A 13,976-nucleotide genomic window follows, 5' to 3' on the forward strand; every position below is an offset into this window, starting at 1 on the left:
CGTCTCACAAGCCAAATCGGGATGTCTATACTGCTTGATGTACCTTTCATCCGTCTTCTACCATGGATAGCCCCTATATCTGTAGTCTACTGTATGTACTACGGGTATTTGGGAGGATGGATTAGTCCACGTCACTAGTGCTTGTCACTCACACGAGCAGTAGCAGTTTGGTGACTATGAGGCTCAGTCATACCTCACGAGCTTGCATAACGAGAGCATCAGTCATTAGCGTGCACAAGTACACCGCGCGAAGCATGCACACTGAATACAGCCAGTTCTCTCTTGCGCGCAACGGCACGCGACCAAGTACTATGTAGGTGCTCATCGTCTTCAATTGAAGCTCCGCTCACGGCCTCCTACGGCACGGTTTAGGACACTTGCAGCGGCAAGTGGGGCTCGCCCGCACTGCCTTGTCACGGTGGCTCTCCATTGCTAGGTCGTCCTGGGTAGCAACGAGCCAGCGACCTGAAAATTGAGTACGCCCACAGACGCCTCAGGGTCCAGGCACGTGAGTCGGATAGCGCGTCGCTTCCTGGAAAGGGAATTCCCGCCGTGTACCGCCTGTGGCATCGCCGCTCGATCACCATGCTCTCGGCTCACTGCCACACCCTCGAAAGACGATCTCCTCGTGTTCTCCTGCACACTGTTATGCCATCCCCCCAACATGACGAGCACAGCTGAAACTCAGGCAACTGCACAGAACGCAAGCCAAAACACTGCTCAGCCGACCGCTGACCCCATTGATTTCGTGCTTTTGATATTCATTCATGGGTATGCTCCTTACTGCATGGCATCTGTACAACTGCAGTCACTCGTTGACACGGCCTTGTCTGCCGCAGTTTCAAGGGTGCGGAAACGACGTTCGGAGAGTTTCCACAACGCCTGCAACACATCCTCACTGAGAGTATTGACAATACTGTCGTCGAGAGCGTCGTCTTCCCTGCCTATGAGGTATTCATCTTACCCTGCTGAGAAATGATAGTCGATTGACAGCCGTTCACACCCCGCAGACCAGAGGCGACCTGGTACGCATTGTTTCCGGTGCTATGCGTCCATACTCACACCACATGACAGAACGCAGCAGTTGTTCGCTTCGCGGACTGGCTTACCGACCTCACTGTGAAGCGTGAGGTTGCCAACGGCGGAGCGGGCAAGGCAAAAGTCGTCCTATGCGGACACAGGTGTGTGTCTCCGCTTCTTTGCTCACCATGCCAGATAGTCTCAGCCTCGCATTCTTTCTTGTGTAGTATGGGTGGGCTGCTCGCAGCGGACGCCCTCATCGAGTTCGTGCGCACCCGCCCAGACAGAGATGCCCCCTTATGGCCCAAGATCGTTGCGTGTATAGCATATGACACACCAGTGAGTTGTCGTGTCGCCCTCGCTATACCTCGCCTTGACATCTGCGCTACCCTTAGTACCTCGGTCTCCATCCCCACGTCTTCAAAAACAGCGCTACCCAAGCCGCGCATTACGTCCGCACAGCCAACAATGTCCTGAGCAGCTTCAGGACCTGGCGCTCGAAGACCCCGTCGGGAGCTGCCGCTGCCGCTGCCGCCGCTACCATCAACACGAACGTTCCCTCGGGCGCGCGAGCTTCGGAGGAAAAGGTTGACCAAGACCCAAAGTCGCCTACAACTCCCAAGACTCCTACCACCCCCAAGTCAGCCTCCGGAGATTCTACAGAGGGCGCAACGACCGTGACGTCTCTCTGGCAGAAGTGGGCTGCTCCAGCAGCTGTTGCCATTGGAGGGGCCGTTCTCGCCGGGACGGCGGGTACCGCGTACTACAAGCGCGAAGAGATCGGCGTCGGCTACACCTGGATTTCGGACCATCTCAGGTACGTCGGGAACCTCTGGAACAAGCAGGAGCTGGAAGGGCGGCTCGACCGGGTATTTGATATCGAGGCACGAATGAGTGTACTCTTCCACACGTGAGTACGAACGACGTCTTGACCTAAGTACGCTAGATATACAAAACTTACTATGCACTGTGATGCAGTTTCTACACATACTTACCGGAGAGCCCCCCGGCATACCCCGAACCACGAACGTTTGCCGTCCTCCCTCACCGAAATGCCCCTATTGCAACCCATTTCCAAGCAAACCGCAATTCGCTCGCCTCAGACGAAATCCAGGCGCACACGGGCATGTTCGACAGCAAGACCAACGATGGGTACTACGATCTTGGACTCGCGACGGCAAACCTCATCCGTTCAGCCGTCCATGTACATCGCCAGCTTGAGGATGCGCAGCGTCTGCCGCAAGCCCCTCTACAGCAGCCCTCGGCTGTCAAGGCTGCCGTTCACGAGTCCGTCGCTGCCCGAGAAGCTGAAACCGCCTCTACGTCAGCTATTGATCCCACGGTCGTCGCCGACGGCGTGGCTGCGACTGTAGTGACTGCTGCAGCGCCTGCTCCGGCAGCAACTCTCCCAACCCCCGCCAATGAGGCAGAGGAGGACGAGGATGACGAGGACGATTCCGACGAAGAGGAAGAATCGGACGAGGATGATGAACATGTGCCCGTCATGGAGAAGCCCCATGTCATGGCCGAAAGGACGGAGACCCCCCAGGCCGCTGCACCCAATGCGGACAAGGAGGGAGACGAGGAGGAAGACGACGACGACGACGACGACGACGACGACGATGAGGATGAAGATGAGGACGACGATGAGGAGGAAGAAGACGACGAGGAAGAAGAAGAGGATGAGGACGAGGACGAGGAAGAGGCTGAAGCACAAGCTGCTAAGAAGTGAATAACAACTGTATCATCATAGAGGGCGGACACATGGTGCGCATACTGGAGGACCGATATATTAGTATTGTATACGTCTCTAGCACTGCGCTGTAAAAGTACATCCACATGCTGTAACTACCTCGCAAGGTGCTTGAGCGAGAGACGCATGGCGTACGCATCTTCGCCATCGGCATCTGACGTTCCCACAGCTCAGCCGACACTCAAGCAGCAATGAGCAATGATGAATGGTAAACGTACAGTAACCCTTTTCGATGTCTTTCACGGTGAAGCCGAGGGTGTCGCGGTAGAGACCCAGCGCTGCCCGATTTGACTTGCGGACGTGTAGCGAGACGTATGCCGCCTTGTAGACCGTCGCCATCGCCTCCTCTGTAGCGATTCGTCAAAAATTATTGACCAGTGGATTCAAGTGTGGATATTATCCAGGATAAGACAGGGTGACGAAGGAGAGACAGACACTCACGAGACTGTATCATGAGCCTGTTTGCAAGACCCAGCCGGCGGTAAGATCGCAAGACGGAGATAGAGGTGACATGCCCATGGGGCTCGTCGCCTTCCGGTACATCCTCTTCCCTAACAAAATATAACTAGATGCGCTCGAAGACGCCACGGGATAACTCACATCTTCGCCAAGATATACCCCACGACCTTGCCCTCATCTTCCGCAACATAGGATAGTTGAGGCCATGTTAGGGAGTGGTACATGTCTTTCAAGTCATCTCGTCAATTTCATAGTGATATAGGCAACGACTGGCGGGACGCGGACGTACAGTATTTCAGGGTGTAGTTTTCAGGGAGGTTGTGCAGGTTGCACGCCTGCATACCCATGAGGTCATCTACCTGCCTTTCGTGAGTATATATGCGCCTTCGACGACTCTGTTCTTACCTACCCGGGCTGGCCTGATATTCACCATAGTCAGTTGGTGAGAGGCGTACGGAGGAGCAATCAGATGTGAGGGGTTGTGGTCGTAGGCAAGCTCACGCTGTGGCTGAGACTTCCGCATGTCTTCAGACATGAAGCGCGCAGATGCACTCAAGGCGCGCAAAGCCGCAAACGTCGTATTATGCAAACTCATTCCATGCTACAGAACTTGGTACGCGGCAGAAAGGACTTGTTTGAGACTCATGAGACAATTCAACTATCAACATCGCAGTCAGACTCATGAGACAATTCAACTATCAACATCGCAGTCAGACTCATGAGACAATTCAACTATCAACATCGCAGTCTAGACAACGCGAACTCGGGCTACATGATGATACAGGTGTGCGCAAACAGAAATGTCGATGCTCGCAGACGAGGGGACTGACATGGGAAGAAGGGAGGACTACAGTTATAAGGCTACTAGAAGACACAAAATCCACATCGTCTTCTGCGACCAGGCAGCAGGAGCGTGAGAGGAAATATCACGGAGGACGCGAACGTACGTATAGTATCGGGGGTCGAGACCAGCAATAGCAATTGCTACCTAGTAAGAGGGACCAGGAGAAATGGATCGCTCAGAAGCTGACACCGGCAATTAGGGTGGCTTGTCTCAGAACATGGGACAGGGTCTTGAAGAGGGGGTCTCAGTGTCCATGTGTATCCGCGTCCCGACCGCCCGCCATCCCCGCTCCATCTGGAGCGCTACCACCAGAACCACGCCCTGTGAAGAAAGTTTCCGCGGCAGCAAACGTGCTTCTCAACGTCCGCTTTACGCTCCTTCCTCGCGCATCCCCTTCCAGCAGTGGGCTGCCCAGAGCGGAGTGCACGGACTCCTGCAACTCACGAGTAGTGGGCGACGGAGGAGACGCCTCGCGCAAGACGGAGAAGCCGACCGTACCGTCAGGCCGGTGGTAGGAATTGGACGTGTCGTGGAGGATTGGGCCACGGTCCTGGACAACTTCCATGCGAGCTTCATGGTCATGCAGACGGAAGGTGCGTAGCGGAGCACTGAACACTTCTGTCGCGGCCATCCCAATGCTCGACTGGGGAGGCAGGCCCATAGCATGTCGCGTCGGGCTCGAGGTCGCGCTGGGAAGCGAGGGCTCTACCATGGGCTCGCGCCTCCCATGGCCCTGGACGAGGATCGTGCTCGGTCCTGGGCCGGAGCCGCGCCCATGGCCGATCTCAGCGTAGACGAGATCGGGGGTCATGACTCCATTCCGCGCTGACGTGGGAGGGTGGTCTGCGTACGTGCGAAAGAAAGCCGTGCCGGTAGAGTGGCTTGTCCCCGCGCTCCGATTCGACGCGGCTTCGCTCGGTGTCGGAGATGTCGACTGCTCGACAATGGGCTGTTGACCGAATCCACGGCGTGTGCGTGCCGCGACAGTGTTTAGCCAGGCTGGCGTATTCGGAGGTTGGGCACGAGGTTGAGCGCGAGGTGTGGGATTGCGCCTTGTTTCCCGCGTCATCATGAGTTCCCGGCCAACAGGTGGGTAGAATGTTCGATTAGAGATATCCTCTGGAGGGATCGGTGTGCGTTCGGGCAACCGAGGAGTGTTGTGCATGTCACCATTGCGTTGCGGCGGCGGTGCCATTTCCTCCGACGCAGCATCGTCATCGTCATCATCCTCGTCCAAGATCTCCGGGTCAGGATCTCGTCGAGAAGAGTGGTGATTGACCTCGTCCTCCTCGAAATCATCGTCGTAGTCGGTGTCATTAGACGTGACCAGCTCGTTGGTGATAGACTTGAAAAGCTCAGCTAGGAACTCCCGTAGCTCCGCGACCCCTTTTCCCGAGTACACGCAGAAGGCCGCACGCTGTGTAGTGTTGAAATCCTGAAGTACGATATTAGTCAAGTTTACAGTTCAGTTGAAGGAGCAGTGTTCGATTGGCTTACTGAAGGCGGCGGACGACAGAATTGTTGTAACTCGGCTCGACGAAAGGCTGGGATGCCCGTAAGACTGAGGTGAGTGAGCTTCGGAAGCTTTTGGAGCAGGTAGTGGATGGCCATGACGGAGATCTGGTCGCAGTACGACAGATGAATGCGCTCCAGCGTCGCATGCCGCTCTCCCAATGCTTGTATCGCCTGGTCAGTGAGGTTGTTGACACGGACGAGACCGATGCGACGTAATTTCTGTAAAGTCGACAGCTCGAACACAGACATGTCCGTGAGTTGCAAGCAGTCTTGTCGAAGACACGCGTAAACCACGTGAGATCACATAGGGAAGCGACAAAAACACTCACTGGCAAGGTCAATGTAGCGCAATCGCGTGCAGGACCTCACGAGGCTGTTGATAGACCGGTCTGTGATGGCTTGTGCGTGACCGAGATGAAGATAGTGCAATCCTTTGCCCAGCTTGCAGATGCTCTCCACGGCAGTATCTGTGAGCTGAGAGCATTTGGCTAGCACGAGATTACGAATCTTCGGAGCCACCGACACGATGCCCTCAATCGCGTCGTCCGTGATCTGAGAGCAAGCCGTGAGGTCGAGCATTCGCAGCTGATCGAACGGCTGTGAAACGCGCAGAGCGGGGAGTTCGATCGCGGGAAGGGGAGCCGAGCCGAAGGGGTTAGGGAAGGGATTCGAGCCAGGTGGTAGAATATCGCGTCTGGGCGGCGTTGGAAAGGCGGCGTCTGTGAGTTCGACGCAGTGAGACAACCGCATCTCGCGCATCTGCACCGAATACGTCCATAGGTCCCGAACAGCGACGTCGGTGATGTTCTTGCAGTTATTGAGGTCGATCTCGAGCAAGAGGGGGCATGAACGTGCGAGGGCGGATACCGACTGGTCCGTGACCTGTTCGACATTGCCAAGTTTGACACGGCGAAGGAGAGGACAGTTTGCGGCGAGGGCGAAGACGGACTCATCTGTCAGCTTCCTGCAACCAGTTAGATTGATTCCCTGCAAGCGCTTTGCGGAGGTCGCAAGGGCGACAATGGACTTGTCCGTCACCTCGGACACTCCGGTGAGATCGAGCGCCACGAGGCTGGGACAGTGGGGAAGAACGCGAGTAAGACCGTCGTCGGACAACGAGTTGCAATTGATGAGGGTAAGGCGTTCCAAGCGGATGCATCCTGCGAGGCGGGAAAATAGGGTGTCGGTGAGGTCGGCACCAATGCAGAGGAAGTTAAGCCTGCGGATGAATTGCGCATACACGAAGGTCGAGTCGTCCCTAGACAACACGCGCATCATCTTGACGAGCGTGTGCAGCTTGGAGAAGCTTGGCCGATACCAGAGGAGCTCAACTGAGCACTCACACCAGGCTCGGCAGACGAGCACGGCATGATAGAGATCGCGTGACGAGTGCAGATGTTTAAGAATGTGAATGAGGATCTCAGGTGGCAAACGAGAGGCCTGGGACGGCGGTGTCTTCAAGGGGATCGATCCTCGACGTGAACACCACTGTGCAGGAGTTATGGTGGCGGAGTCGGAGTCCGTGTCCCGGAAGAAGGCGGACTGATTGTTGAAATCATCCTCGTCGTCTGAGAGAGATGTGTTAGACTGCGCGGGAGAGTGTCTAGAGTACATCGAGGGGACTGATGGCGGCGAAGGAGGGAAGAGTGGTGGAAGTTTGGAACCGTCGGGCGAGAGGCTGCAGTGGTGTTGCACGTGGAGGCGCCTGGTAGCTAGCTTACGTCAGCACGTCGACTTTGTGGTTGCCAATCCTGGCAAAGCGATTCTGACGCTCCTCCCTATGCAAACTCTAAGTGAGGCCGATCTACTAGACGACCCTTCTCTTCTGCCCGCCACCATCGTAATAACCGTACCCTCCTCTCCCGACATCGCCTCAAATGCACGCGCAACCGTCTCCCAGACACCTCCCTGGCGAAGCCTTGAGTTGCCCACCCCATCAGATATGTTATTCCGTACTCGATTCGATTCGGACAACTTGAACCCACCGCCGACCGACATGAGTAAATTAGCGAGCGAAGCCAGGTCTCCCTTCCAAAACCGTCTTGCCACAGCTACCCTGCCACCTCCCGGTAATGAGCATTTCATTGCTCGGAGAGCTCTTTGGCAGACGCCCGGATCAAATCCACCCTGCCCAACGGAACCGAATGCCTCGCGTAAAAGATTAGAAGCCCTTCTCGCACAACCCGACGCACTGGAAGACGATGGAGTGTGGGACGCGGGTGTGAACAGAGTATGGGACGGCTTGATTGCCGGTGCCAGACTCAAGCATCGACTGCCTCTTGCACTGGTTGTGCGTCCGCGATCGACCTAATTCCCGTTTACGACGCCACTCATGCTTGCTTCTACGTTCTAATAGCTCAAAATCTTACTAGCAGGTTGGATTCAAGAAGGAACCTGGCCTAGGGGCGCGGTTGTACCAGAGTCCGACGATGAAGTTACTTTACCTGAGGTTATAGAGCACATGCCGCTATCATCCACGGCTACCCCTACTCTCACCATGCAGGCTTCTAGAGACGATACATCACGGTCAGCTGTTGTACGGGAGGCATGATGGGGGTCCAAATCATGACGCGGTATTTCAGTGTGCATTAGGCTCACTTACGTTAATGAAAGCGTAGTTGGGGTAATCGCGGGGGAACGGAGGTCGCATGATTGAGGGAAGTGCGTTGTTCCCAAAATACAGTTTGAATACAGCAGTTGCAATCGACAGCGGACGAGGAGGCGACAAGATGCGCGTGACTACTGCCGAAAAGTATATTGGCACGCACGCATTGCAGAATATTCCGATACTCAGAAGTCGGTCCGTTTGGCTATGTCCGGGATGGCGGGGAGACCTGGTATTCGATGTGATCTGATGAGCTATCTTGATCTGCTACGAAGGATGACCACGTACCAGTATGACACCGTCTCCTCTGACGAAAAGCATCTCCATTTTGCGCTTCGCAATCTTATGGATAGTATGTCACCTGGTGGGCTCAGAAGAGCCTAAACGATGTCGCTCACATTTACAGTAGCATGCCCTTCCGGTGCTCCTTCAACGTGGTCTACAATCATGATTGTTTCCTCCACGTCACTCAGAATCAGGTTCATATGTCCATCGTATGCCTGTTGGAGAGAGCTTTTAGTGGCACATGAGGATAGCTTCCGTGCACAGGACAAACATGTAAGACGCCCGTCAGTTCGCGGTCTCCACGCAATTTTACAAAGACACGCTCGCTAAGAGACAGTCGTATAAGGTCAAAAGGCTCTTGGATTCCGTTGGATGAGGCGTCCATGTCGAAGCAGCGAACGGGAGAGCACAAGCATCAGTACAGTGCAAACGCGCCTTCAGGTAGAAATCACGTGATCCAATTTGGAACTCCGCGGGAACTGAGGTGGCTTTGTCGCAGCAGAAAGCACTTCCGGTCTTGCCTGTGACCCTCAACACGGTCCGCTCCTGCCACCATGCCAGTATGTATCCCAGGGGATCCAGTCGCATATTGTGGCTAACGTAGCTCCTCTAGAAACACTATTGTGACTATTGCGATGTCTTCCTGACCCACGACTCTGCTTCAGGTATGTCTGCGTCTCGATAGGTATGTCAAGAACGGAGCTGACTCCTTGTTGCAGTGCGCAAAGCCCACAACAGTGGTCGGAATCACCTCGCAAACGTTCGGGACTACTACGCTTGTGAGTATCATATATCAACATGTCTTATTGCACTGGTTGACAGCGTACATCTAGCACTTGGTCACGACAAGGCGCAGAGCATCATTGACCAGATCACAGCTGCATATGAGAGCGGCAATCCTCCTCCTCCCGGCGGGTTTGGGTTTGGTCCTCAGCATCTAGCTCCTCCTGGGCCGCCATTTGGCGGTCCCCCCATGGGCTACGGCGCCCCGCCTCCTGGATTTGGTGGTCCCCCTCCATTCGGTGGTACGTCCTTCTCGCTATCTCCGCCTCTGCCGCGTCCCTCATGGCGTTCAGGTCGCCCGCCAATGCCTCCTGGTCCGGGAGGCATGCCTCCTCCCGGTATGATGGGGCCTCCAGGTGCGCCCCCTTTCCCTCCGAACATGGTGCCTCCTCCTGGCATGGGTCCTCCAGGCATGGGTCCGGGCGGGTTCCCGCCCTCAGGTAAGTGTGAGTCCCCTCGATGACGAAGCGCACCGTATTGAACTTCATCGTTTTTAGGGTTGCCGCCGTTCCCTCCGAGTGCGATCCCAGGTGGTGGACCCCCGGGACAGAACCGCCCGCCGTTCCCTCCAGGTCCTCCTGGAGGACAGGGTGGCCCGCCCCCAGGTAACTTCAATGGACCTCCTAACGGCGGACCCCCGAACGGGCACAACCCGGGTCAGGGACCCCCGCCTGCGAATGGCGACCCCAACGGCCCCTCTGGGCCTGGCGGTATGCATCCGGATAGGATCAGGATGATGGGTGGAAGGTAAACCGGCGTGTCATGTTTACCTCCTGTCGGCTATGCTTTGTGGCGTTCTGTAGTATTATGCGTTCTCGCGTTCTATGTTTTTCTGTATGGTCACCGAACAAAATGTATGTGGACATGCACGTAACGAAAACTGCTTCCACATATGTGTGGCTGGAGACAGAAGCGGGATGGGTGCTTGTAGGCGCCGACGATCGATGTGTGAGGTCAGCGCGAACATGACTTGAAACTTTCGACGATGGCTGTCTACGCCCATATCTTGACTGGTCTGCTTTTCTGACTCGATCCTGCTATCGATGCTCTCATCGTAACCTGGTAGTTAAACCTTGGAGGACTCGTGCATGAACAGCGTCAAGAGCCTTCTGCGTAAACTTGTACCGCGACGAACGCCTACGACTGTTACGAATTGTCTCCCAAAGTCCCGCTCAGCCATGGAGTTCACAACACAAATCCTGACATGCGACACCCCATCCGTGTCGTTCATTGCCGACAAGCTGGAGGTCACGTCGCCAGAGACATTGCAGGCGTTGCAACGCGCGTCCGCGGACCTCCGCAACCTCCAAACTGTCGCGTTCCCCACCGAGACTGTTTACGGTCTAGGCGCGGTCGCGCTCGACCCCATCGCCGTCGCACGCATTTTCTCAACCAAGGGGAGACCCTCAGATAACCCCCTCATTGTGCACGTCTCCTCGCGTGAGATGCTGCTCAAGATACTTCCGAAGGGTTACGTGCCCTCCCGAACATACGAGGTGCTCATGAAGCGATTCTGGCCGGGCCCGCTCACACTTCTGTTCCCTAATGACTCCTCCATCGTCCCCCCAATCATAACCGCAAATCAACCCACGATCGCGGTACGCATGCCGTCTCATCCCATCGCACGAGCTCTCATCGCGCTCACGGATGCGCCGGTTGCCGCTCCGAGCGCGAATTCGTCGGGGAAGCCGAGCCCCACGCGCGCGGAACATATATTCAACGATCTCAACGGAAAGTTGGGCATCATCCTGGACGGCGGGGCATGCGGAGTGGGGCTGGAGAGCACCGTTGTAGACGGTTTGCAAGAGGACGGAAACCTCCGCGTGCTCCGACCTGGAGGTGTGACGGTCGAAGACCTAGAGCGCGTCGTACGCGAGGAGCTCTCTGACATCGAACCGCTTCCGAAGGTGCTCGTCCACCGGCGCGACTACCGCGACGAGGCGTTAGAGCATGCGCCGACGACCCCAGGGATGAAGTATCGCCATTACTCGCCAAGCGTCCCCGTGACGCTGCTGCACACGCTCTCGCAACCCCCTCCTGGCGCTCACCTTACTCCTCTATCTAGCCTCTTGGATACGCTTCGGGCGGATGCGAAGGCGCTCGGTAGACCGTTGGAAGTTGGGGTGCTCGCGCCCTCGGACTCGCCGCTTTTGGAGAAGTTGTCTGTCAAGTCGCTTCCAGACGTCCGGTGGACTAGGCATCTGCTTGGGCCGCTCGCAGAACCCGCCGTGTCTGCGCAGCGGTTGTTCGACGGGCTGCTCTCTCTGGACAGTGCCAAAGTAGACGTGATCCTCATAGAGGAGATAGGAGAAGAACGGGAGGGTCTTGCGGTCATGAATCGCGTGAAGAAGGCCGCTGGGAGCTTGGTTTGGTTAGAGATCTAGACTATCTTACTGCTATGGTACGCCTATATTGTCTTTATCTGCTTTTCTGTCATGTCAGTCCACAAGCCTGGTCGAATACTTCAGCAGTCGTTGAGGCTTTCGCACGCCTCCTGACGCCTATCTGGGTCGAGGGGCGGGTGAAGGAGGCGACGTGGCGGGTGATCTCAGCACATGGGACACTCCAGAAGATCGATGTGCTAGGATTCAAGCTTTCTGTCCTTCTGTCAGAAAACGCCCGCGTAATTCACTTTTGCTTTGCTCCTTGCACGAGGAGCATCATTGACAGTACACCAGCATCACCTCGTTGTGGCCATGAGGCATTGCCGCATGTAGTGGCGCATATCATTCCGCTGCCTCATGGTAGCTTCCATTATCGCTGCTTGGGGAGTGCCCTCGACGTTATCTCCGTCGACAAGAACGACGCTGTCGTGTTGGTCGTCGTTCCATCGCTGAAGGAGTTTGTCGCTCATCCTCAGTGACCACAGTTAACATGCCAGATGTGCTGAGCTGGACTTTTTCCAGGGTACCTCTTGCGAACGAAGGAGCACAAACATTTCGTGTAACGTTTGCCCGCGTAACTCGGGAAGCGACAAAGCTGGAACTTGAAGAGTCGCCCCGACGTTGCGGTCTGAACGAGTTAGGTATGAGACTCGGAGCCGTCACTTTCCAGAGAATTGTTCGCCCTTACATTATCTGAGTCTATGGGACGAGCCTTCGAGCCGCGCGGATTTGGGGACTCGCGTGGGCTATGTCTGCAGCAGGTTGATCTTAGGCAGGGGTGGCAATGGTCACGTGCCGCCTCCTACGGACATGCGCACCAGAGACCGCCTTTGTGGACCGGGATGTGAAGGTTTGGGCACTTGCATGTTGATCTTTCGAAGGGGTGCTTTCCTCATTGGGATCTCATCGTCGTCCTTTGACTTCCACCCGCTAGCGGCTGCGATATCCTCCCCGACGTATAAAGCTTTCGCTGTGGCCATGAGCGGCACCATAGAACCCCCGCTTTTCTCATCGCGCTGCTGTGTCAAGCGAGTCCTCATTCTTACCTGTTGACTTGTGTAACCAGTCTTGCTTTCCAAGATGCAGCCGCAACCCAACCGTAAGTGATGCCTCGTGGCCGAGCCTCCACGTTCCTTTGCTCAACCCACGCGTCACCTTCCCTAATAGGTCTTAACACGGCTTCCCCCTTTGTACCTCCACCCCCTTCCGCATCGCCTGGTGCGGTATCTGTTCCTCCTTCGGACTCCGAGTGGTCGACGGCCAGCGACTGGTCCCTGAACGCGTCAAATCCCTCCTCCCGCGCCCCTTCTCCTTACCAGCTGGCACGCTTGACTCCTCAGCTTCCTCCAACCGTCACAGAGGAACATATCAGGACTCTCATCAACGTCTGCAACGCCATCGGCGGACGGACGACCCCCATCGCCTCTACTTCTCAGTGCCCCCCTCCCGCCCCTCTCGACCCTTCGACGTCTCGCCCCGCAACCCCTAACACCAAGACCAAGAAGGTTCGTCGCCCGGCCAACGCCTTCATGCTCTACCGCTCTTGGCTTCTGAAGTCGGGCCAAATCCCCAAGAACGTCGAGAAGCGCCAGCAGAACATCAGTCGCGTCGCCGGGGAGTGCTGGAACCTCTTGTCCATGGAAGAGAAGGGGGAATGGCATGACAAAGCGGAGATCGTTAAGATTGAGCACGCACTGCTGCACCCCGAGTACAAGTTCACGCCTGAGCGCAAATCCTCGCGTCGGAAAGCAGCGGCGGATCCCGACGCGCCAGTTCCTGAAGGCGAGGATTTGATTCGTTTCATCCGCGAAAAGTACGTGGGCATTAAGGGCGACGCCAAGGCTCCCCCACGTCCTCGTAAGTCCAAGTCCCGCCGCAAGGCCAAGGCCGAGCCTGAGCCTGTACCCGCTTTGTCCTACACCCCCGCTTCCTCCCCTGCATCGACGCGGATGCCACCCACTCCTGGGTCCTCGGTTCCTGCGTCTCCCAGTGCTCCCTCGGTCCCGGCAATGCTCGCAGACTACCAGATGCCAGTTCTCCCCAATATCCAACCTCTTCCGCACGAACTCAATCATGAGATGCTTGGGAAGTTCGTGGCGAGCATCGCGCAGCAGAACCTCAGAGATCAGGACATGGTATGTTCCGTCCTCCGACCCTTTCCTCAATCCAAGATTCTGACTCGCGCAACAGACTCCTAGGGCCTCCACCTTCGGTGACATTACTCTACCCTCTGTGCCAAAGTTCGCCTTCCCCGACACTTTATCGTCACCTGCACAGGCACCCTTGGCCTCGTCCGGCCCCCTCGCTACCGGATCCACGTCGCTCTCG

The 13,976-nt window shown here is 56.3% G+C and overlaps 8 protein-coding genes across 8 annotated transcripts; 5 read left to right on the plus strand and 3 right to left on the minus strand.

Annotated features, from left to right (window-relative positions):
- Nucleotides 1-664: 664 nt before the first annotated feature.
- On the plus strand, nucleotides 665-2,752 carry DICSQDRAFT_168455 (uncharacterized protein; the record flags this gene model as incomplete). Its single annotated transcript, XM_007364059.1, has 7 exons — nucleotides 665-771; nucleotides 840-951; nucleotides 1,011-1,025; nucleotides 1,075-1,181; nucleotides 1,248-1,359; nucleotides 1,416-1,930; nucleotides 1,999-2,752. The coding sequence occupies 7 exons, from the start codon at nucleotides 665-667 to the stop codon at nucleotides 2,750-2,752; spliced, it is 1,722 nt and encodes a 573-aa protein (XP_007364121.1).
- Nucleotides 2,753-2,868: 116 nt separating this feature from the next.
- DICSQDRAFT_57032 (acyl-CoA N-acyltransferase) lies at nucleotides 2,869-3,665 on the minus strand (the record flags this gene model as incomplete). Its single annotated transcript, XM_007364060.1, has 6 exons — nucleotides 2,869-2,927; nucleotides 2,992-3,120; nucleotides 3,215-3,324; nucleotides 3,374-3,458; nucleotides 3,522-3,591; nucleotides 3,642-3,665. 6 exons carry the CDS (start codon nucleotides 3,663-3,665, stop codon nucleotides 2,869-2,871), a joined length of 477 nt encoding a protein of 158 aa, XP_007364122.1.
- Nucleotides 3,666-3,885: 220 nt separating this feature from the next.
- DICSQDRAFT_154047 (RNI-like protein) lies at nucleotides 3,886-7,207 on the minus strand (the record flags this gene model as incomplete). The annotated part of the gene is made up of 3 exons (XM_007364061.1): nucleotides 3,886-5,511; nucleotides 5,574-5,860; nucleotides 5,921-7,207. Coding segments are annotated over 3 exons (2,765 nt in total), but the record flags the coding sequence as incomplete, so codon positions are not given.
- A 380-nt stretch (nucleotides 7,208-7,587) lies between these two features.
- DICSQDRAFT_57031 (uncharacterized protein) lies at nucleotides 7,588-8,142 on the plus strand (the record flags this gene model as incomplete). The annotated part of the gene is made up of 2 exons (XM_007364062.1): nucleotides 7,588-7,881; nucleotides 7,948-8,142. 2 exons carry the CDS (start codon nucleotides 7,588-7,590, stop codon nucleotides 8,140-8,142), a joined length of 489 nt encoding a protein of 162 aa, XP_007364124.1.
- A 259-nt stretch (nucleotides 8,143-8,401) lies between these two features.
- DICSQDRAFT_57320 (like-Sm ribonucleo protein) lies at nucleotides 8,402-8,866 on the minus strand (the record flags this gene model as incomplete). The annotated part of the gene is made up of 4 exons (XM_007364063.1): nucleotides 8,402-8,425; nucleotides 8,485-8,538; nucleotides 8,595-8,696; nucleotides 8,753-8,866. 4 exons carry the CDS (start codon nucleotides 8,864-8,866, stop codon nucleotides 8,402-8,404), a joined length of 294 nt encoding a protein of 97 aa, XP_007364125.1.
- A 228-nt stretch (nucleotides 8,867-9,094) lies between these two features.
- On the plus strand, nucleotides 9,095-9,727 carry DICSQDRAFT_56990 (zf-U1-domain-containing protein; the record flags this gene model as incomplete). The annotated part of the gene is made up of 3 exons (XM_007364064.1): nucleotides 9,095-9,146; nucleotides 9,201-9,260; nucleotides 9,315-9,727. Coding segments are annotated over 3 exons (525 nt in total), but the record flags the coding sequence as incomplete, so codon positions are not given.
- Nucleotides 9,728-10,252: 525 nt separating this feature from the next.
- DICSQDRAFT_135053 (translation factor) lies at nucleotides 10,253-12,938 on the plus strand. Its single transcript, XM_007364065.1, has 3 exons — nucleotides 10,253-11,665; nucleotides 12,171-12,747; nucleotides 12,816-12,938. Exon 1 carries the CDS (start codon nucleotides 10,443-10,445, stop codon nucleotides 11,646-11,648), a length of 1,206 nt encoding a protein of 401 aa, XP_007364127.1. The 5' UTR covers nucleotides 10,253-10,442; the 3' UTR covers nucleotides 11,649-11,665; nucleotides 12,171-12,747; nucleotides 12,816-12,938.
- Nucleotides 12,939-13,153: 215 nt separating this feature from the next.
- DICSQDRAFT_12852 (uncharacterized protein) lies at nucleotides 13,154-13,372 on the plus strand (the record flags this gene model as incomplete). Its single annotated transcript, XM_007364066.1, has 1 exon — nucleotides 13,154-13,372. A coding segment is annotated over one exon (219 nt), but the record flags the coding sequence as incomplete, so codon positions are not given.
- Between the last annotated feature and the right edge of the window lie 604 nt (nucleotides 13,373-13,976).

Source organism: Dichomitus squalens (genome assembly GCF_000275845.1).
Source record: "Dichomitus squalens LYAD-421 SS1 unplaced genomic scaffold DICSQscaffold_8, whole genome shotgun sequence".
Taxonomy (NCBI): domain Eukaryota; kingdom Fungi; phylum Basidiomycota; class Agaricomycetes; order Polyporales; family Polyporaceae; genus Dichomitus; species Dichomitus squalens.